At 41.2% G+C, this 24,370-nt stretch overlaps 1 protein-coding gene across 4 annotated transcripts in view; it reads right to left on the bottom strand.

The window, feature by feature from the left end:
* Positions 1-24,370, bottom strand: part of FAM13C (family with sequence similarity 13 member C) — a 250,535-nt gene that overhangs the window by 66,607 nt on the left and 159,558 nt on the right. For all 4 annotated transcript variants that reach the window (XM_040362039.1, XM_040362041.1, XM_040362042.1 and 1 more), the window contains exon 7: positions 8,933-8,996. In XM_040362039.1, coding sequence (XP_040217973.1) covers positions 8,933-8,996 — 64 coding nt within the window. The remainder of the gene's footprint in view (positions 1-8,932; positions 8,997-24,370) is intronic.

Here is a 24,370-nt window from a genome sequence, read left to right as displayed (position 1 = left end):
GCAAGTCGTCCGTGAATCGGAATGTACATAAGTCACGTCTAAGTTTAAAAAATGACGTCCTTGCGACGTCATTTCGCGCAATGCACGGCGGAAAATTTAGAAACGGAGCATGCGCAGTTAATTCGGCGCGGGGACGCGCTTCATTTAAATGAAACACGCCCCCTAATCGCCGATTTGAATTTCGCGCCATTACGCCGCTTGAGATACACTACGCCGCCGTAACTTACGCCGCAAATTCGTTGTGGATTCGAACCGGTATAATGTAAGTTACAGCGGCGTAGCATATCTCACATACGCTGCGCCGATGTAGTTGTATGTGAATCTACCCCACTATTCTGAGAGTTGCTCTTTCTGCTGTCAGAATGTATTGATCATTGTTTGTAGCTACCGATCAAGATCGGTTTTCCAAAGTGTCCATTCGACAGAACTGAAATGATCACAATCTTGCTGAACAATGACAGCAACACACTGATCAAAATTCTGCTGGTACCTGCTGAACAAGTCGATTTTCAATCAGTGTACGGCCAGCATAGGATCAGGGATATGTTTGGTCTTCCCCTGTCAATCTAACTCAGCTCAGCCCATATATAATTGAGGATAAATCAGGGAACCTCCCAACGAGGGTCCAGATTGCCCACCACAGTATCACAGTCACAATATAAGTTGCTGATCTTCACCATTACCAGTATAGCCTCATACTGTAGCTGTGTAAATTCCAGTGTATACCATTGTTTGTAGACACTCATTTTCACACAAACAAAATAATATGCATTTATTGGGATTTTCTTTTTTTTAACCAAAGACAGATAGCAGAATATAGTTTGGTCTAAATTTATGAAGAAATTGTATTTTTTATTTTGATATTTATAACCAAGTGTTTTTTTTGTTTTTAAATGGTCTGTCTTTTTTCTTTATATAATAAATAAATATCACCAAAATAAAGCTCTATTTGTGTGAAAAAAATGATAGAAATTTTATTTGGGTAAAGTGTTGCATGACTGAGCAATTGCTAGTTAAAGTAGCGCAGTCCTGAATAGCAAAAAATGCTCTGGCCATGAAGGGGGTAAAACCTTCTGGCAGCCAAGTGGGTAAAGCACACAATATTTTTGGTAGCATAAATAGTAAAGTGTAGTATGCTAATGAATATTATTCTTCATCAAGTTGTTATGAGTAAAGTTCCGCTTTCTGTGGCAATCTATGAGCAATGCGCAATTTCCTTTTAGCTACCTGTAATGCCGCGTACAGACGGTCGTTTTTTGTGATGAAAAAAAAACTACGTTTTTGAAAACGTCATTTAAAATGACCGTGTGGGGGGGAAACGTAGTTTTTTGTCTTCTGAAAAACGACAAAAAAAAAATTCGAACATGCTCGAATTTTTGGTGTCGTTTTTCAAAACGTCGTTTTTTGTGTCAATTAAAATGATAGTGTGGGCAAAACGACGTTGAAAACGACGTTTTTAAACCCGTGCATGCTCAGAAGCAAGTTATGAAGCGAGTTTCAATGGAACGGAGTGCCGTCGTTTGTGCTGAACGTAACCGCGCTTTGCTAGAGCATTTTGAAAAACGATGGTGTGTAGGCAACGTCGTTTTTGAAAATGAAGTTTCAAAAACGTTGTTTTTTTTCATCACATAAAACGTCATTTTGTTTCATCACAAAAAATGACCGTCTGTACACGGCATAAGGTGAGGATTCTTCCTACTGACTGCAAATGATAGAAAAATTCTTCCCACTGATGATCACAATAAGGTCCCATTCACACGGCTGTTCTGATCAGGTCCACCTTTCAGTTTTTCAGGATCTCAAGGATTTCAAGATCTCATTGGACGGTCCATTCACCGATATGGACTGGCAGGTCTAAACAGGCTTGTGTCCATTTATATCCCCCTACCTCTGATCCAATCCGGTCTGCTAAAAACAAACGGAAGGGAATCTGTTGTCCTCCATGGAATGGAATTGGATCAGAGGTGTAAAACGGACAGCAGAGTCTATTTACACTCGGTGCAAAAGCTGAGCGGACACAGACCTGTCCATCCGCCTGCTCTGCTCTGATCAGCAGGGGATCACCCGACAGATCCCCTGCTGATCAAATAAGTCCGCCCCATGGGAAAAGGGCCCAATAGTAATTATTAGCAGGGGATCCCCAAAACTTGCGAGTTCATTTTAAACGTTCTGCCATGTTAAAAAGTTTGAGAATGGCTGCTCTAGAGTATCAGTGTACATATATCAATTTGTAATCAACAGGGTATTGGCCCAAACAAAAAGTTGTGTAGGTTGAAAAGTGCGAGTTCAGAAATTGGTATATACACTTTTATTGCATACGATCCATTTTTTTAAGAAAAAATTGATCGTACTTAGATTGCCTTATGATGTACTGCATGTGACAACGTAACAGGGTCTGTCCAACTCACTAGGTGCTTGTGATTTTGTGCAGTACATTACCAATCTATTTCTTTGTACTAAAATACCTTTCTTTTCCTATATTTCCTGTTGAATCTAGAGTCAGGGTGTCTGTTTCAAAGCTTAACTACTTGCCAATCAGCCGTTGTGCATTTACTGCGGTAATGTTGCGCTATTGCGCAAAACTACATACCTGTGCGTCAATTCGTTCAATAGCCACTAGATCGCGCTAGCACGCCATGATTAGCTAGAGGGAATATCAATCAACAGGTCCAGCATCTCTGGTGCCCGCGATCATCCCCGGGAGAGGCAGAACAGTGATATGCCTATGTAAAAAAGGCAGATCACTGTTCTACAAGGGGACAAGCAGGAACCCAGGTCTTTGTCTTCCCCCAATCAGCGCAACCCCCCCACAGTTGATAAGCACCCCCTAGGGACACACTTAACCCTTTGATCACCCCTGATGTTAACCCCTTCCCTGCCAGTGTCATTAGTGCAGTGACAGTGCATTTTTTTTCAGCATTGATAACTGTATTGGTGTCACTGGTCCGCAAAAAGTGTCAATAGTGTCAGTTAGACGTCTGATTTGTGCGCCGCAATGTCGCAGTCCTGCTAAAAATCACTGATCTCCGCCATTACTAGTAAGAAAAAATAAAATAAAAATAAAATAAAAATATTGCATCGTTTGTAGACGCTATAACTTTTGCGCAAATCAATATACATTTTATTGGTATTTTCTTTTACCAAAAATATGTATCAGAATACAGATTGGCCTTTTTTTTTTTATTGGATACATTTTTTTTCAAAATTGTCGTTCATTTTTTTGATTATAGCGCAAAAAATAAAAACCTGCAGAGGTGATCAAATACCACCAATATAAAGCATTATTTGTGAGGAAAAAAAGGGCATACATTTTATTTTTGGTACAGTGTTGCATGACTGCGCAATTGTCAGTTAAAGTAACGAAGTGCCGTATCGCAAAAAATTACCTGGTCAAGAAGGTGGTAAAAGCTTCCGGTCCAGAAGTGGTTAATATATATATATATTTTTTTAATTAACATTTTAATGCAGTTCGCACTGGACCGCAACAAATTAAAAAAATGCCTGCAAACATATGCCGACATGCAAAGCTCAAAATAACTTACTTGTAGGGCTGCAACTAATGATTATTTTCATAATCGATTAGTTGGCCGATTATTGTTTCGAATTAATCAATTAATAACCTTAAAAAAAAAAGTGTGGCCATACATCGTCTTCCTTCAAAAAAAAAAAAATGTTAAGAACGTTCGATTTTCTAATTGTCAGTGGGGTCAAATCGATGTTTGTTTTCAACCACAGTGATGGGGAAGTTTAGAAATAGAAAATTTCTTGGTCAAAGGACTTTTCAGACAGTGTATGTGGTTTTCGTTCAGAAATGTCATTAATTTTAAAAAAATGTTAAAAGCAAGTAAAAAGGGAGTAGGGATACCAAATACTTGTAGTGTAATAGGGGGGGTTTACTTGTATCATAAAGGGCATATGTGTACAATCTACATATTGTCAAAAAACAGATTGTAGCGTGTGTAGTCAGCTTTACTGAATATATTCTCATGTGACCGTGGTCATTGATGGCTCACAAAGCATCAATAGCCTATTAAAAGGTTAAAGAAAATGTGTGTTTAATACACAGTTTCACGAGACGCTTGATCTCTCTGTACACGTTTACCATGAAGAGGGCTGTGATCCCTCCAAGCAGGAAGCCGCAGCATGTGAGCAAGTGTAATGTTGTTTACCACAGAGCAGCATAAAACCTCAGTATAATACATTATGCATAACTGCCAACATTTGCACACAAGCCACAACAGTAACTGCAGTCCACATAAAGGACAATCCTTCATTCTCATATTCATAGAGAGTGTGGGTATCCCTGTGTTCATATTGTCAAAGAATGTTAGTTACATGAAAGTAACATCACATCTTTATGGTTTCATTTTCTGCTACTTGGGGTACATCTTTAAAGACCAGCTGCACTCAATATTGATCATTTCAATTTGGCATGATCGTTTTATATTGGTCCCTATAGCATGACAAAAGTTTCAAAATTAAACATTGTGGGGGTAGAGTTTTGTTTTTTGGCAGAAGAGACATACAAATTCCTTTAGCCAGAAAAACTTTTTTTGCGCCTAGAAATTTTTGTGGTTGTGTGTACACTGTATGGAGCATGGGCCTTGCAATTTTTGATGTTGTGTGTACACTGTATGGAGCATAGGCCTTGCAATTTTTGATGATGTGTGTACAGTGTATGGAGCATGGGCCTTGCAATTTTTGATGTTGTGTGTACACTGTATGGAGCATAGGCCTTGCAATTTTTGATGATGTGTGTACACTGTATGGAGCATGGGCCTTGCAATTTTTGATGCTGTGTATACACTGTATGGAGCATGGGCCTTGCAATTTTTGTTGTTGTGTGTACACAGTATGGAGCATAGGCCTTGCTATATTTGATGTTGTGTGTACACTGTATGGAGCATGGGCCTTGCAATTTTTTAAGTTGTGTGTACACTGTAGCATGGGCCTTGCAATTTTTATTGTTGTTTTGTGTACACCTTATGGAGCATGGGCCTTGCAATTTTTGATGTTGTGTGTACACTGTATGGAGCATGGGCCTTGCTATATTTGATGATGTGTGTACACTGTATGGAGCATGGGCCTTGCAATTTTTGATCTTGTGTGTACACTGTATGGAGCATGGACCTTGCAATTTTTATTGTTGTTGTGTGTACACCTTATGGAGCATGGGCCCTGCAATTTTTAATCTACGGAATATTTTCGGCTCAATTTGGGGTCGGTCTCTTCTCCCATAACTCTTTGGGTGACCTATAATGCAGTGCTTCAAGGCCATATCATTCAGCTGACCTCAAAATGTACACAACAGCTTAAATACCATCAGCTTGAAGCCCAAGTGAAGTTGCTTATGGCATAATTTAAACAGTCTCCTACTCCTTTCAACCGCAAACTGTTGGCGCAGGTACGTACCGAGCTAGACCTTTGCTTTAGTGATGTGACCAAACGATCTTTATCTTTGCGCTGGTCTGGTCAGAAATGGTACACTAAAGCAAATAAACCAGACACACTGCCGGCCAACCGGTTATGCACTTATGCTCCTAAATTTAACCTAATCTCCCTATTGACCCATCATAATGTTCTCACCAGTAACCCGGTAAAGGTATTGGACGAATTCCAGTATCGTCTTACTACATTATACGCAGCTCCCACACATGGATACCTAAGGCATCACTTCTTTTTGGGATCACCGTTCCTTACCAAAGCAGACGTTGGCTCACAAATCTCTTATGGATCGTCTTTCACTTTAACAGCCATACATCGTGACTCTCTGGGACTCCCTCTCCTCCTCTTTCTCTGCGCTCTCTCTTCTGTTTATAGCTCTTGCTTTATTTCTCCTTCATTTCCTTTTTTTTTTTCTTATCTTTTGATCATTTACTAAGAATATCTGGTCACCAGGCGTAGGCCCGGCTCAGATGATTACGATAAGTACAGTGTTTATTTTTGGTACTGAAATGAGCCTTAAACATTGCACTTCAAAGTCTATGTATTTGTATCATTGGATATTTTGTTTAGTACTAATGTTAACTATTATATGTTAACTTAAAGGGTCACTAAAGGAAAAAAAAATTTTGCCTAAAATTAATGTCTGCAAGGTAGACAGACAGAATAGTGTAATGATTCTGTTAAAAAAATTGTAAATACCTATTAAATTCCTTCATCTATATCACCTCCGGCATTCTAGTTTCTGTTCTCTCATTCACTTCCTGGTTTGCATCGTTTGTTCATGTAAGAACTACATTTCCCAGTATGAATTGTGGCACGCCCAGTAATTCACACCTCCTTGAAGTCTCTAACATGTAGAGAGCGTCCTGCCACACAGATGTAGTTCCCAGGAGGGGGTGAGCACGTTACTCACCACCGCAGTAAAGCCTCCCATCACGGTGGTCAGTAAAATCAGACAAGCAGGAAGTGAACAGAACAGAGAAGAAATAGAGCGACTTCTGAGCAAAAAAAAACAATGAGGAAGTGAAAAGAGGAATGTCTGCAGGTAAAGGATGCTTATTATGAAAAAAAAAAATAATCCTTTACAACCCCTTTAAACATTTTCTATGTTTTATTCTGTATGGTTCAGTACAGTGGTTATGCGAGCGTATTATGCACACATTTATTCATTGTTGAATGTAACTGGATTGTTGGCTCTGTCTATTTGACTGACTAATAATAAAAACCTCTTGTAAAGAAAATATGGTATCCTAGTAATAAATCAAATAAACTTCACTGAAATAATTCAAACCAAATAACAAACATGTATGCATACATGCACTTCAAATCTGAACATATTGCAAATACACCAAACAGTGCTGTGAGATATAAAAATAAGAACACGAAATTAAAAGTCCCAAAGTCCACTGCGAGCACTTGCAAAAAATACAAGTCCAAAGGACACGTTAGTGAAGTGTCAGCAAATTATAAATTCCTCAACACCATGTGCGTTGCCGTCTGAGGACAAACCATCACCGTCACCATAAAAACTGCGTCTTACCAAATAGCAAAACCCCTCATTAGAAGGAGGGTAGATGCTCTCACCCCACATGCATGGGTATCAGACTAACCAGGGTCGGATTATCCAAACCAAGGGTTCTCCCCTCCAATTTTTCCAAGTGGTTTTCAAAAAAGACAAACTGCACATAGTGTAATATTTTAAAATAACTCTGATTTATTCACCAGTAACTGTACTCACAAAGCGGTAGCCAGAAACATGTGTATTGAAATGTGCTGCAATGCGAGATGACAATGTGTCCCACCCTACACACCACTTTATGCTTCCTAAAAGCCCTAAGGGCATTATTTGTATCGAAATACGTAGGGCGGGGCACATTGTCTGATGTCCTCACTCATTGCGCATGCATGCTGTACAGCCAATTCTGATATACAATATATATATATATATATATATATATATATATATATATATATATATATATATATATATATATATTCTGATATACATGTTTCTGATGGTTTGTGAGTACATTTACTGGTGAATAAATCTGAGTTACTTTACAATATTACACTAGTGTGGTTTAGTTCTTTTTTTTGAATAAATGACATACTGAATATTTTGGAATATTGGGAGGAGAGAACCCTTGGTGTGGTTAATCCGATGCCGGCTACGCTGATACACTTGAATGTGGAATGAGCGCATCTGACTGCCATATAACGAGTCTTGTTATTTGATAGAGGCACAATTTTTATGGTGGCAGTGATGGATTGTCCTCAAACTGCAACTGACATGGTGTTGAGGGAATTATAATTTGCTGATACATTAGTGAAGTGGACTTTTTTTATTAATACTTTTATGTTCTCATTTTTATATGTCAGGGCACCGATTGGTGTATTACTGGTGTATTTTTGCACTATTGTCACATGTAAAGTGATAGCAGTGCATAGATGTTTAACATTTAAAAAGAGATAAATATACAAGTACATACTGTATTTATTGGTGTATAACACTCACTTTCTCACCCTGCAAATCGGTTCCAAATGGTGTGTGTGTGTGTTATATGTCAATACTGCAATTTGGGCCTCGGAGAGAATGGGGAGGGGGCGGGACAAGCACTGTCAGATAACATACAGAGAGAATCTCCTGTTTACTCAGCGCCTCTGTAATAGGAAGTCCCTACTAAAAATGCATGACCCATTTGTATTAGAAGAGAGACATCTGCTGGTGTATGTGTCATGCGTGTTTGATGTGTGGATCCATTAGATCTGAATAGGTGCATCCTCTAACAAACGCATGATGCGGGAATGCAAATGCATAACAAGGTGGATCAACATGCCTAGTATCGCAGCCCTAAAGCTATACTCCAAGAAAAGCAAATATTGTCTAAATACTAGAAGCATTTATATTCTTACTTGAATCCTAGTGAGCTTCATGTATTTCTTCCAGATCTGTGCTGTAAATCCAATATACCTTTGTACAGGAGTGCTTTGTAGCTCTGTGCATAAAGACCAGTCACTACTGCGCTTTCCTTGTGCAGGGTGACTGGTCTTGTATCCGCCTCCCTGTAGTTTTCTGCAAACAGCCTGTAGTGGATGGACCTGTTGGTTTCCTCCTACAGCTCTGCTCTCTGTACAGGTTAGCCTTTTTAAAATATAAATTATCAATCAGGTGTGGGTTATATCCAGATGTCAGTCCGCTGGTAGAGCAAAACTAAATCAGAGAGGCACACTCATCTTGTTGGAGTAATAAAGTTAATAACAGGCAATCTGTGATGCCAAACCTTATTATGCAGGCTCACCAAAAGTTGAGCTGTTATTTTGCATAAAATGACTTAAGCCAGTAAAAATAGAATGCAAGCTACTTTATGTGAAAAAGCTACTGTTTAACTTTTGCATTAGAAGGGCTGAACCAAGGCAGTCTATATTTGCTTACATAATTAGTATTGTCACTCGGTAATAAGGTTCCCAATATAAAATAAGTGCTTACCTCACCAGCATGCTGCAATTGCTCAGCAATTTCTATTGTCTGGATCCTCATAATAGGGCTGTTTCTGTAGGAAAAAAAGATTACTTAGTCCATTGTTTGACAATTATGTCCCAAGCCCTATACATAGGAAGATGCTTCGGTTTTATGTTTGTGGGAAAGAGTGCAGTAAAGCTAAAATGTGTAAACACAAGGGTATCATCCCGATATAGTAGCAAAAAGGACAGAGTATTTTGGGACTTTAAATATACCCCAGTGTGCACACTTACCACGCAAAAAAAGAACATTTTTCCTATATCATACAGTTTGTATAAAAACTATTTTTATTTCATACAATATAAAAACACATTTGTTGTCTGTGAAAGATAAGCGCATTAAATCGTCTGAGAAGGTCAACGCGTTTCGTGGACCATCCGCTTCCTCAGGACCAACAGAATTGGGTGTATTGAAGACAAGTAAATCACACACAGTTTAAAAAAAATCCAAAATGGATGCAATATAGTGTGCTCAATGCTTTATGGAAGGAGAAATTGAATGTCTCAGACACAGCCTGCCGGCTCAAGGGAAGACAACCCTCAAACACATAAACACAGACCAGAGCAAGCCAAAATCTAGTTTGATGTAGATAAAATTGTAATCTCTGGTTAGGGGTGGAGTCCAAGTAGATTGAAGTGAGTATTTCAAAATTTAAGAGCTCGTCGGGCCTCAAATATAAGAAAGGAAAAGATGACAAATGAATCAGTATCCTAGTCCAATGGTGTCTACCCTTAGACACTGGTGGCCAAGGCTTCTTGATGAGGGAGAAGGGAGTCTGATAGCAATTAATGGTGTAGAAAACTTTATCCAGTCTCTATTGCTGTCCCCTACAACATGACACTAAAGTTTGCTCCCACAACTTTTTACAAAATAGTCACCCAAGGCAACAGTTTATATACTTTATAGGACTTCAGATTTAGGAGGGTTGTTAGATCAGCTTTAGTGTCCCATTGCACTCTAGTTTCTATGAGTGGAGGTGAAGATTGTGACATCACTGCCCTACCTCACCCCCTCATCCAATTTATTGAGAAAATGCAAAGTGTTCTCTGAATGGGGCCTGTGCTAAGCAAGCAACTTACAATGTCCACTAAGAAAAAGGGAATCCGCTCAGACCCTTCTACAGTGACATCCAGCTTTCACTGGGATCACCCAGGTATGGCAAATGCATACTTACATTGGTCCAAGCTGTACCAATGCAAAAATATTCATACCTAAAGTTCAAGTCAGCGCCCAGAATGATACCATAATAGTAGGGCAGACTGCACATATTCACCAAATCAACAAATGTCAGACTTCACTCCACCAGACTTGCTGAGATGAACTCATCACTGATGCTCACATAAAAAATAGTAAGTATTTCAACGAATAAATATTTCAGGCTGGAAAGTTTTGTACAACTTTAGCATACCTCTTATGCCGCGTACACACAACCGTTTTTCATGACGTGAAAAATTCAATTTTTTAAATTGGTCATCAAAAACGATCGTGTGTAGGCTCCAGAGCATTTTTTTCGACGTGAAAAATGGCCATTAAAAATTTAGAACATGCTCTAATTTTTCTCGTCGTTTTTCATGTCGTGAAAAATGGTCGCATGTAGGCTTTAACGTAGGGAAAAAAACATGCATGCTCAGAAGCAAGTTATGAGACGGGAGCACTCGTTTTGGTAAAACTAGCATTTGTAATGAAAACCACGAAGACTGAAAAGCGCGAATCGTCTCTCACCAAACTTTTACTAACACAAAATCAGCAAAAGCAGCCCAAAGGGTGGTGCCATCTGAATGGAGCATTTTTTTGTTCACGATCATGTGTATGCAAGGCAGGCATGACAAGAATCACGTTGAGAAAAACATTGTTTTTTTCCATGACATTAAAAAACGGTCGTGTGTACGCGACATAAGGATCAGATTAGTCCAAAATCCATAAGCATACTACATAACTTTACAGTAGAGTAGTATAATTGCAGGGTAGGTAACTAAACTTGATTTAGCCCTATGCAGAACATGGCACAATGTACACAGTACTTGGCTACAGAGCAGATACAATAAAATGGAATTTCTGGACTTTATGTATATGTGTCTACGTGAGATATGGCCTGTTGTATGGCCGTCACTCCTTGGAGAACTGCTAAAAGAAAACCCATTCTCCAGCTATTCAAAACAGCCATTCAGCACCCACCTCTCCTTCTAACCATTCTAAACATAGAGCTGCCTCTTATTAAGAATGACAGGAGGCAACTCTTCTGTTAAACTCTGAACAACTTATTTTCCACAAGTTCCCATCACAAGCTTCTCTCTGATTTGACTGACAGATGAATGGTGCATAGAATAATACGCTACAAATTGAAGAAACTGTCCAACAACTTGGAAAAAACATGTAGACAATCAGTGCCAACAATCTGAAGCACCTGCTAACATACAGTGCCTTGAAAAAGTATTCATACCTCTTGCAATTTTTTAATAGTTGTCCTGTGGACAGATTCTCCCACCTGAGCTGTGGATCTCTGCAGCTCCTTCAGAGTTACCATGGGCCTCTTGGCTGCCTCTCTGATTAATGCTCTCCTTGCCCTGTACAGAATGAACAATTGCGAGAGCTTATGGGAGGCAGAGACAGATACTGCGGGTATCGATTCTAATACCATGTCCCATTGATCCCCATCTACAGGGATGGACTGGCCATTGGGACTACAGGGAGTTTCCCGGTGGGCCGATGGCTCAGTGGGCCGGCTTCAGTGACAACGGACCGCCGCCCCCTCCGCACCTCTATCTCTCCCTTCCCGTAGCGCTCACCTCCTCTCCCTCCCTGCAGCGATCACCTGGGGGGAACAGAGGAGCAGGGGGGATGACAGGAGCATGGGGGAGGGGACAGACAGCTGACTCAACAGCTATGGCTATGAGTTTCTCATGTCTGCCTAATCTTGTCCCATAAAGGGCGGCACTGAACTGATTCTTGGGTGGCGGGAGGGGGGGGTGCGGGAGTTGTCCGTCCGCCATGGGAGAGACCTGTCAAAGTGGGCCTGTCTGGATGAAGTCCAGGGCCAAATTTTTGTCCCAGTCCAGCCCTGCCCATCTATAATCACCAATGTCATCCACCCACGGGTTCTACATTTTAAGGAAGCATGATCCTGGATAGAGGACATCAATTCTGAGTATACTTTAGATATCAGTGCCCTTTGGGCATCTGCCCAGAGGACTTCCATCAAAAGAGAAGAGGACAACACAGAATCAGAAGCACTTTAAATGATGGCAGGTGTGTACCGACTCCTATTTAACATGATTTTGAATGTGATTGTTCAATTCTGAACACATCTACATCCCCAGTTATAAGAGGGTATGCACACTTATGCAACCACATTATTAATTTATTTTTACTTCCACTCCCTTAAAGATTTTAGTTTGCTTTTCAATGGAATTGTACAGTTTATAGGTCACATAAAAGGTGGAAAAAGTTCTAAAATTATTTATCTTTGTCTCATTTTTTTACATTACAGAAACCTGCCATTTTATATCCACTGCAAATTCAGGTGACATGTGCAATTGCATAACAGCCAATAGAGTTTACATTTTTTTAAATATATTTTAAAGTTGCACTTCTGTTTGTCGAAAAGCAATATTTTTGTTTGTTTATGAAACATAGTTTTATTTCTAAAGAGGTTATACAGTGATGAAAATAAGTATTTGAACACCCTGCTATTTTGCAAGTTCTCCCACTTGGAAATCATGGAGGGGTCTGAAATTGTTATCGTAGGTGCATGTCCACTGTGAGAGACATAATCAAAAAAAAAAAAAAATCCAGAAATCACAATGTATGATTTTTTTTAACTATTTATTTGTATGATACAGCTGCAAATAAGTATTTGAACACCTGAGAAAATCAATGTTAATATTTGGTACAGTAGCCTTTGTTTGCAATTACAGAGGTCAAACGTTTCTTGTAGTCTTTCACCAGGTTTGCACACACTGGAGGAGGGATTTTGGCCCACTCCTCCACACAGATCTTCTCTAGATCAGTCAGGTTTCTGGGCTGTCGCTGAGAAACACGGAGTTTGAGCTCCCTCCAAAGATTCTCTATTGGGTTTAGGTCTGGAGACTGGCTAGGCCACGCCAGAACCTTGATATGCTTCTTACAGAGCCACTCCTTGGTTATCCTGGCTGTGTGCTTCGGGTCATTGTCATGTTGGAAGACCCAGCCTCGACCCATCTTCAAAGCTCTAACTGAGGGAAGGAGGTTGTTGCCCAAAATCTCGCAATACATGGCCCCGGTCATCCTCTCCTTAATACAGTGCAGTCGCCCTGTCCCATGTGCAGAAAAACACCCCCAAAGCATGATGCTACCACCCCCATGCTTCACAGTAGGGATGGTGTTCTTGGGATGGTACTCATCATTCTTCTTCCTCCAAACACGGTTAGTGGAATTATTACCAAAAAGTTCTATTTTGGTCTCATCTGACCACATGACTTTCTCCCATGACTCCTCTGGATCATCCAAATGGTCATTGGCAAACTTAAGACGGGCCTTGACATGTGCTGGTTTAAGCAGGGGAACCTTCCGTGCCATGCATGATTTCAAACCATGACGTCTTAGTGTATTACCAACAGTAACCTTGGAAACGGTGGTCCCAGCTCTTTTCAGGTCATTGATCAGCTCCTCCCGTGTAGTCCTGGGCTGATTTCTCACCTTTCATCATTGAGACCCCACGAGGTGAGATTTTGCATGGAGCCCCAGTCCGAGGGAGATTGACAGTCATGTTTAGCTTCTTCCATTTTCTAATGATTGCTCCAACAGTGGACCTTTTTTCACCAAGCTGCTTGGCAATTTCCCCGTAGCCCTTTCCAGCCTTGTGGAGGTGTACAATTTTGTCTCTAGTGTCTTTGGACTGCTCTTTGGTCTTAGCCATGTTAGTAGTTGGATTCTTACTGATTGTATGGGGTGGACAGGTGTCTTTATGCAGCTAATGACCTCAAACAGGTGCATCTAATTTAGGATAATAAATGGAGTGGAGGTGGACATTTTAAAGGCAGACTAACAGGTCTTTGAGGGTCAGAATTCTAGCTGATAGACAGGTGTTCAAATACTTATTTGCAGCTGTATCATACAAATAAATAGTTAAAAAATCATAAATTGTGATTTCTGGAATTTTTTTTTTTGATTATGTCTCTCACAGTGGACATGCACCTACGATGACAATTTCAGACCCCTCCATGATTTCCAAGTGGGAGAACTTGCAAAATAGCAGGGTGTTCAAATACTTATTTTCCTCACTGTATATCACACTGGCTAAATCTGTGTCTATAGTGCATGTTCAAACCTTAAAGCGGGAGTTCACCCGAATTTTTTTTTTTAACATTAGATTTAGGCTAATTAAGGGGAGCAGAAACGGGTATTTTTTTTAAAATCAATGCCGTACTTACCGTTTTAGAGATCGATGTTCTCCCGCCGTTTCCGGGTATGATCTTCGGGACTGGGCGTTCCTATTTGATTGACAGCCTTCCGACGGTCGCATACGGCGCCTGCGCACCGACGTTCGGCTACTTTTGGAAACTCGTGACGTGCTGGATGCGACCGTCGGAAGCCTGTCAATCAAATAGGAACGCCCAGTCCCGCAGCCTATACCCGGAAGCAGCGGGAGAACATCTATCTCTACAACGGTAAGTACGGCATTGATTTAAAAAAAAATACCCGTTTCTGCTCCCCTTAATTAGCCTAAATCTAATGTTAAAAATGTATATTTTGGGTGAACCTCCACTTTAATACCATAAATAAAAAAAACATGTTAATAGATTTTTACTCCAGGTGTATATAATGGAGTTTGGTAATTCTAGAGAAATGCTTAAATAATGCTTTACAATGTAACTAAACCCATTAGATTTTAGTCGGCTAAAATACAACTAAAACTAAAAACCAAGATGACTAAAATGGCATTTTATTCAAAAGACTGATTTAAACAAGATCGAAATAGGATGTAAAAATGAACACTGCCAGTCACATGCCTATTTCTGCCACAAAGAATGTTTACATTCCTTGTGACAGCAATAAAAGTGATAGAATGCTTTTTAAGGTGACAGTGTAAAAAAAAAAATGTAACGTGCCCCCATCCCCCTGTGCAAAGGCAAACATACGCAAAGGGAATGTCCAATCACAGGCAGTAATTCTACGTTTGCAGTATTTTGCACTAGGACCTCCTCTGTAAATCTAAAGTGGTAACCTGTAAAGGCTTTTTAGAGCATCAGTTTGCCATGGTAGAGCTGTCCTTGGATATGATGTGCTGAACTTAAGACCATTCATAACATGATGGTCCATCTGATCTGGTACGAGGCGCTTTTAACCGTGTCACAAGGTGGTGGAATCTCCTCTATTATGGTGGACTATATCACACTTTATGGAAGTATAGTGAAGGATGCATCAAACCAAGTTGCATTTGCATTGCCTCCGGAACCTCAAATGCAGAAGGAGCTGGATCACCCGGTGCAGGATTAGGATGAACAGGAATTTTAGGCATCATTCGTACAGGACGGGACTGTTGAGTTGGCCTCTCTAGTCTGTGTTCATGGAGGAGACGACTGATCTGGATCGACAGAGTAATTGGAGCTTCCAGCAAACATGGCACACTGACCCACTTCAATTCATCCATTAGGGCTTCTGAGAGACAAAGACCAAATAAAAATTATGTCGTTGAGCTACGTCATTCCAACTGATGTCTGAGCTCCAGCGTCAAAAGTCAGTGACATAGTCCTCAACCAAACTGCGGCCTAGTTAGAGCACATGGAGAGCAGCTTCTGCAGTGGCGGTTGATTGCGGATCATCGTATAGCTGGACCATGGCATCGAAGAAAGAGGACATAGTATGTAACTGTGCATTGTTCTCGTCTAATAATCAATGAGCCCAGGTCTGAGGTTCCCCTTGGAGAAGAGAGATAAACTCCACCCAAGTAGATTCCAAGGAAAAAGTTATTGGCTGTAGAGTAAAGTAGAGCTGACATGCCTTACCGAACACTCTGAACTTATTCCGGTCGCCGGAAAACCTCTCAGGAGTAGGTACTCGAGGCTCAGGGGGTAACATTATTACTGCAGGGATGGCAAAAGTCTCTGTTTAAGCAGCAGAGAAAATAGCAGAGGCAGAAAAGGTTGCAGATGTAGCCAAGGACTGCACACATTACTCCAGATGAACATTCCCCTCCTGCAGGTTCTTGGCTGTTTGTGTGAGGGCAGCAAGATGCTGGCAGATCCCATCCAATGGAGAGGGTCCTCTCACAGGCTAAGACTTGGCTGTTTGGCATTGTCACATACCTGGTCATTGAGCCTGACCTGAAGAGGAAGGCCTCTTTTACAGCCCTGACACAGTCAAGCACGCCAGGTTGGTAACAGACAGTCAGATCAGGCATAAATGGGTAGGCAGAAGAGTAGTCAGGTAACAGGCCAAGATCAGCAATGGTGAATTGGATCAGGCGGCAAGAGCAGATTCCAGAAACAAGCTGAGGTAGAGTACAAGTATGGTTGGAGGCAAGTCAGGTCAGAATCAGAAGTCGGGCATAGGAAAAGGCAATGAAGAACACAGAGCCTGTAGACCAAACAGCAATGAGCCAGTGCAGCAGCCCTGTTTAAATAGCCTGTTTGATGCCAGAATTGGTGACAGGCACCAGCATTTACAGGACTATCATTTTAGTCAGCATCTCAGTCCAAGAAGTAAACTCTGAGATGGGATAATGCCTCAAGAAAGATGGCTTCAATCCTTTGACGAAAAAAGCAAATAAAAGGCATTCTCGGGGGAAAGTACTGTGAGCTACATGAGAGATGAGATAAATACCTGTATGTGCGACACATTACTTAGATTGTATGTACCCAACTTAAAAAGTACTTGTAATGCTAGGACCACTGCAGAGCAAGCATACAATGTGGATTGGCAAGGGGGGGGGGGGGATTTAAACCTTGTTGCACTGCACACTGAAACAGATAGTCTTGCTAGTATGCTATATATTTATTAGATGCCCACTAACTGAAACACATTTGATGGTTTATACAAAGAAAGCAAGCAGTTATATTTGTGCTCTGAGACAGGTATTCAGAGAATATTAGAAAGTAACGCTGACCTTAGACTAAAACTGGATGAATTCCCTCATCTGCACAAGCAGGGTGGATGGAGGAATCCTCCCTGCTGCGCTACTGGACTCTGACAGGGGTACCTGTATACCACAAGCGGTCGATTGGTGGCGCTGGAGCGGAAATCATAGTGGGAGATCATAAATAGAGCTAAAGTAGAACTATAGGCAAAACTTTTTTATTCATTTTAGATAAAGTAAGGGAGGGTCATAACCCCCATCAGATTTATTTTGTCATGTCCCATTTTAGAGCTTTCCCTTCACTTCCTGTCCCATAGCCAAACAGGAAGTGGGAGGAAATATCTGCAAATTAAGGTAATTCATTGGGGCCTCCCAGATCACCAGAACTAGTTTTCATTTGAAGGTTTTCCCTACATTACTTTTTGAGGACAACTCAAAAAGTAATGTAGGGGTTCACTTTCATTGATAACAGTAAACAGGAGAAAGAGAGAGGGTGCATCTCCACACAGCAACAGCAACAACAATTGACAGGAGTTCTGATCCATCTCCACTTGATCCAAAACCAAAAGAAAAAAAGTTTTGACTTTAGTTATACTTTAACCTCCTGTCCACCACCCGCCGTCAAATGACGGCAGGAGGAAGACTCTCTTGTTCTGGGTGGACGTCATATGACGTCGCGCCTCCACAAGCCACTAGGGGGCGTGCGCCCCCACCGCATCACTGGGGACCCGATGCGCGTGCCCGGCAGCCGCGATGGCCGGCGGGCACCAGCGGTTGCCCAGTAACTAAGCAGGACTGTGGATCTGTGTGTGTAAATACACAGATCCACGTCTTGTCAGGGAGAGGAGACCGATGGTGTGTCCCTTGTACATAGGGACAACCATCGGTCACCTCCCCCAGTCAGTCCCCTCCCCCCACAGTAAGAATCACCCCCTAGGGAACACATTAACCCCTTGATCGCCCCCTAGTGTTTACCCCTTCCCTGTCAGTCATATTTATACAGTAATCAATGCAGTAATCGCTGTATAAATGTGAATGGTCCCAAAAGTGTCCGATGTGTCTGCCGCAATATCGCAGTCACAATAAAAATCGCTGATCGCCGCCATTACTAGTATAAAAATAATAATAATAAAAATGCTATAAATCTACCACCTATTTTGTAGCTGCTATAACTTTTGTGCAAACCAATTAATATATGCTTATTGTGATTTATTTTTACCAAAAATATGTAGAAGAACACATATCGCCCTAAACTGAGGAAAAAAATTGTTTTAAAAAAAAAATGGATATTTATTATAGCAAAAAGTAAAAAATATTGTGTTTTTTTTTCAAACTTGTCCCTCTTCTTTTGTTTATAGAGCAAGAACTAAAAACCGCAGATGTGATGTGGAAGTGCCCTGTAGGAAAGTGGTTAAAGATAAATTTTAGGTATGGATATTTTTACATAGTTAAATTGGCAGTTCATATAACTACATAAAACATAAATATTAACGTTATTATTTTGGTGAGCTTGTATTTGCTTTTAAATATCTGCACTACATCTGAGGCCGGGTACTCACGAACAAACATGTACGGTGAAAGCGGTCCGTCGGACCGTTTTCACCGTACATGTCTGCCAGAGGGCTTCTGTACGATGGTTGTACACACCATCGTACAGAAGTCCGCGCGCAAACATTACGCGGGGCGTGTCCGCGTCGTCGCCGCGACGATGACGCGGAGACGTGGGCGGGCCTGCCATTTAAAGGCTTCCACGCATGCGTCGAAGTCATTCGACGCATGCGAGGGACGGCGGGCGCCTGGACATGTACGGTAGGTCTGTACTGACGACCGTACATGTCCGAGCGGGCAGGATTCCAGCGGACCGTTTTAAAACAGGTCCAGGAATATTTGCCCGCTGGAAAAAGGCCCGGCGGGCAAATGTTTGCTGGAATTCGGCCCGCTCGCGCCTACACACGACCAAACATGTATGCTGAAACTGGCCCGCGGACCAGTTTCAGCATACATGTTTGGTCGTGTGTACGGGGCCTTACAGTGAAAATTTAAAGTGTACCTTTAACTCTAAAATATACTACAACTTCTAAAACATCACAACTACAACTTCTAAAACATCACATGAACTAAGGAAATAACCTACTTAATGAGACAATAAAAAAATACATGTTTCCTATGAAAAAAAAAAAATAGAACACCTGGAGCACAAAGCACAAATGGCAAACATGTCCACTGCAACTTTATAGATGTTTGTACTTAACCACTTAAGGACCGCCTCCTGCACATTTACGTCGGCAGAATGGCACGGCTGGGCACATGCTAGTGCCCAGCTGTGGAGCGCGGGCGCGCGCCCGCGACCCGGTCCGAAGCTGCGGGACACAGCTTCCCCGTTCTTCACTGTGGCAGCGTCATCAATCGTGTGATCCCTTTTATAGGGATACACAATCGATGACGTCACACCTACAGCCACACCCCCCTACAGTTAGAAACAAATATTAGGTCATACATAACCCCTTCAGCGCTCCCTTGTGGTTAACTCCCAAACTGCAATTGTCATTTTCACAGTAAACAACATTTTAAATGCATTTTTTGCTGTGAAAATGACAATGGTCCCAAAAATGTGTCAAAATTGTCCGCCATAATGTCGCAGTCACGAAAAAAATCGCTGATCGCCACCATTAGAAGTAAAAAAAAATAATAAAAATGCAATAAAACTATCCCCTATTTTGTAAACGCTATACATTTTGAGCAAACCAACCGATAAACGCTTATTGCGATTTTTTTTACCAAAAATAGGTAGAAGAATACGTATTGGCCTAAACTGAGGAAAAAAAAATGTTTTTTATATATTTTTGGGGGATATTTATTATAGCAAAAAGTAAAAAAATATTGCATTTCTTTCAAAATTGTCGCTCTATTTTTGTTTATAGCGAAAAAAATAAAAACTGCAGAGGTGATCAAATACCACCAAAAGAAAGCTCTATTTGTGGGAAAAAAAGGACGCCAATTTTGTTTGGGAGCCACAACACACGACCGCGCACTTGTCTGTTAAAGCGGCACAGTGCCGAATCGCAAAACCTGGCCGGGTCCTTTAGCTGCCTAAAGGTCCGGGTCTTAAGTGGTTAATCACCTCCATGTAATTGTAGTTGGGGATCATCAGTAAGATGTCTTCACCAGGGTTCAGAGAGCACAAAAGCTGTGTGAACGCAGATCTCATCACATCCGAGTCCAGTGATCTCCACAGCTACGCCACTTATTTAGTAGAGCAGTCACACGTTGTTATGTGTCAACACTTTTGTTGATAGTGGCGATTGACTGTGTGTTTATGGCAATATAAAATGACAAGTTCCTAGTTCAGACTTCAATATTTCCTTTTCACAGTTTGACAGTCAACCATATGGTCAGGTGGTGTTTTCAGTGTCAACGATCGTATGACCCTGAATCACCACTTCAATTTTCTGTTCTAGGGGCATACGAAGGCAAGCCATAGATGGTGAGAATTTCTTTCTTGCCACGGGTTGCAGGAAAGACATTTTCACGATTTCCCCATCAACACAGACAGTGCTGACAGGGGATTTCCCTCTGCCGAGCAATTATCTGTTCCCTGGGGCTTCCCCACCGGGAACAACTCAGTCCCAAATCAATATTATAAATACATTTTTACATTTGTGGATGCTATAAGATACTACTTCCCCAAAAAAGGTCAGTCTGGCTAATCTCATAGATCAGGGGTAGGAGTGATTAGTATACTGAAGTATAGGACAGTTTTTGGGTCCAGTTAGAATAGAAAGATTAGGGACACTTTTCCAGGAGTGCCTTTAAATAGGGAGGACATTTAGTGGCAGATAATTCTGAGACCTCCTGAATATACACCTTCTAATTGCCGATAGAGGTAACCAGACAGAGGAATGTTTTAAATATACCCTTCCCTATAAAGTGAAAAACACACACACCCAACAAATCAATCTAACAAAGTCCTAATAATCTCTATGTGTCATCCCTAGGTCTTTTGGTGTGTGGGCATGCCAACCTTGTTTTGCATTAATGGAGTTCCTGCATTGAGGTAAAAAAAATCCCCCCGTATTTGTATTTTCCCCTTACCCATCTAGCACTGTGCCCAAGTACAGCAGCGCTGCTCTCTCTCTCTATCCTCACAGAAGCCATTGGCTCCTTCTGATGTCAATCAGATCCTTCAGGGAGGGCATGGGGCGGAACTACACTCTGTGTGCCTATCGATGCACACAGCCTGGCTCAGAAGAGCGCCAACCCCTATACGAAGCAGCTTCCTATGGTGGCGCATAGAGTGCTGACGGGGTACCGCAGGAGAGAAGGTTTAGGGACGCTCCGTAATATACCACTGCACAAAGTAGGCAAGTAGAAGTTTGTTATTTTAGAAAAAAAATTAAGCTTTACAGTCACTTGAAGTAGTAAGTAGTTAACACGTAAGGAAAAAATGAAAAAGGGTAAAAATAGCCGCTTTTGCAGTTTTAACACTGGGCATGTGCTTGTGTTGGTGTCTTAATTGTGAAACTTGCTATTTAAAACTTTTTTTTTTAAATTTTGTCTAAAGTAGTACAAATAAGAAGATACAACAAATAAATATGCATAAAAATGGAAAAGACATTGGGGTAGATCCACAAAGCGAGTACGCCGGCGTATCTACTGATACGCCGGCGTACTTTCAAATTTCCCGCGTCGTATCTTTAGTTTGAATCCTCAAACCAAGATACAATGGCATCTGGGTTCGATCCGACAGGCGTACGGCTTCGTACGCCTTCGGATCTTAGATGCAATACTTCGGCACCCGCTGGGTGGAGTTCTCATCGTTTTCCGCATCGGGTATGCAAATTAGCCATTCGCTTACGTCGTCTCTAGTCGGCTTTTTCCGGCGTATAGTTAAAGCTGGTATTTTGCGGCGTATAGATAGACTTGCCATGTTAAGTATGGCCGTCGTTTCCGCATCGAAATTTGATTTATTTTTTATTTTTTGCGCAAGTCGTCCGTGAATCGGGATGGACATAACTCACGTCTAAGTTAAAAAAATTACGTCCTAGCGACGTCATTTAGCGCAATGCACAGTGGGAAATTTCGGGAGGATGCATGCACAGTTCATTCGGGGCGGGGACGCGCTTCATTTAAATGAAACCCACCCCCTAATCGCCGATTTGAATTCCGCCGCCAGAAATACACTACAGCGGTAACTTATGGCGCAAAATCGTTGAGGATTTGAAATTCCGCCAGGTAAGGTACCTGGGTCTGATACGCTGGGCGGATCTTTTTCTATGTGGATCTGGCCCTTTGCGTTTATTTTATATTTCTGTGTTAATATATATCTTTTTTTTCTTAAAATCTATGAATGAATTTGTATTAGGAAACAAATCTCTTCAAAGTACTGATCTCCAAAGTGAGTACAGTGGCGAGTCACCATGGTCCTCACTTCAGCTTCTTATAGTCACCTGAATGGCTTTGCTATCCTTTAAAACCCAGCCATGCAATTTGGAGAAGAGTGTTGTCTGTCAGGTTTGGACAGCACTCAGGAAGTTGCTGTTACTTGTTAACACAGGAGCGCTGTTCGATTAGGACTTTGCAGGGTTTTGCAGCCGTTCACACCAGACATCCTACAAGTGTATCTGAGCTGAAGCAGTTTTGCAAAGATGAATCGTCAAACATTCCTGCTAAACGTTGTGCATTCTGGTCTGATCCTGAGCTACGGAAAGCACTTGCTTTAAGTAATTGCTGCCAAAGAGGGTTTGACCAGCTTTAACAGCTTTTACTGTCTTTTGGATATTCACTAGTCATGTTTACAATGTTAACAATGGATGTGCTGCTCTGTACATGCAGTTAAATATTAGTTTAATGCTAACCGGGTATGACTTTTAAAAAACCTTGAATACTTATCAGGATGTACCAAGATAAATGGCACCTTCTGCAAAATCATGAGTTGGTGCAAAAGGACAGGACTAAGGCTTGTTTAGCGACCGATGAACAGTATAAACAATTTCAGTAAAAGGTTTTGTAACTAAGACATAAAATTATTTTACATTAAACATGGTCTGTAAATCATTTGCATTCTAACATTTAATAATCATCTAGAAACCAAACTATAGTTAATTACCACAGAAACATTTAAACTGTAACCCACACTTGCTGTGCCCCATATATTGAAAAAAATTAGAGAGTGATTGGAACACCATTAAGGCTGTAAAGACAGGTTCTCAATCTGTGAAACCGGCACAGTCTCAGAACTTGGAGCCAGGGCTGTTAGAAATCATCTGGACCTGTACAGCCTTTCTGCACTGGTGCCCCAAAAATAAAAAAATAAAATAAAAAAGTCCTTCCCTGCTCCCACCTCCTGGGCCCCTCTGTTGATGTGATGGGGCCCAGGGAAATGTAATTTAGGCCCTGGTAAGCAAGTAGGAGCAGGGGTGTGGTCCAGTAAAATCTATTTATTTAGGCAGAAATAAAGCTGCCCGGGTCTCCCTGTTGACCTGATAAGGCCTGGGCCCAGTACAACAGGACCATTTGTACTGCCTTATCAGTGGCCCTGCTTGGAGCCCAACACTGTTGCAGGTTCCTATTTCCACAATGGAATGTAAAAAGTTCCTTCTACATCATGCTGAAGAACATTAATGTTCAGATTGAAGGGTGGACCAGATAAATACATAACTGTACTTGTTTGATGTTGATTTATACAGTAAAAGATCTTTACTCATCCAGATAGCTTAAATCTCAATTGGTAATGAACTGCAATCTCATTTTACAGGAGTAAAAGGGTGAAACCACATCCATACGAGTGAACTACCTGCCATGTTTTTACATACACTGAAAAGAAAAACCATCTATTAAAGCGCCGCTAAAAATAGCGCCGCTTTACCGCCGCCCCCGTTCCAGTGTGAAAGGGGCCTTAGAAAAATCCCAATTACAGTAAAACCTTGGATTGCAAGCATAATTAGTTCCAGAAACATGCTTGTAATCCAAAACTTGTATATCAAAGTAAATTTCCCCATAAGAAATAATGGAAACTCAAATGATTTGTTCCACAACCATTTATTTATAGGTCCTTCAGTTTATAGTCCATATAAAAAAATTATAGCAATGTGACCAAGTTGTGCAACCATAAAATATCCATCCACAAATGGCATCCTCCAAAAGGGGAGTAGAAGAAAATCCAGCAGGAGCTACAGAGTTTAAAAGAGAAGAGAGGCGCCTCTAAGTGTAGCAATATGTTGCTAAATGTTGTAACTTCATTAAATGTAACCATATTGCAACATGAAGGCCCCTTTCACACTGTTGGACTGTTCAGTTTTTTCGGCGGACCTGAATGGCCGCTCCGTGCTTCTCTATGGAGCGTCGGATGTCAG

Source organism: Rana temporaria, chromosome 8 (assembly GCF_905171775.1).
Source record: "Rana temporaria chromosome 8, aRanTem1.1, whole genome shotgun sequence".
NCBI classification, from domain to species: Eukaryota; Metazoa; Chordata; class Amphibia; order Anura; family Ranidae; genus Rana; species Rana temporaria.
This window is presented reverse-complemented; position numbering and strand designations above follow the sequence as displayed.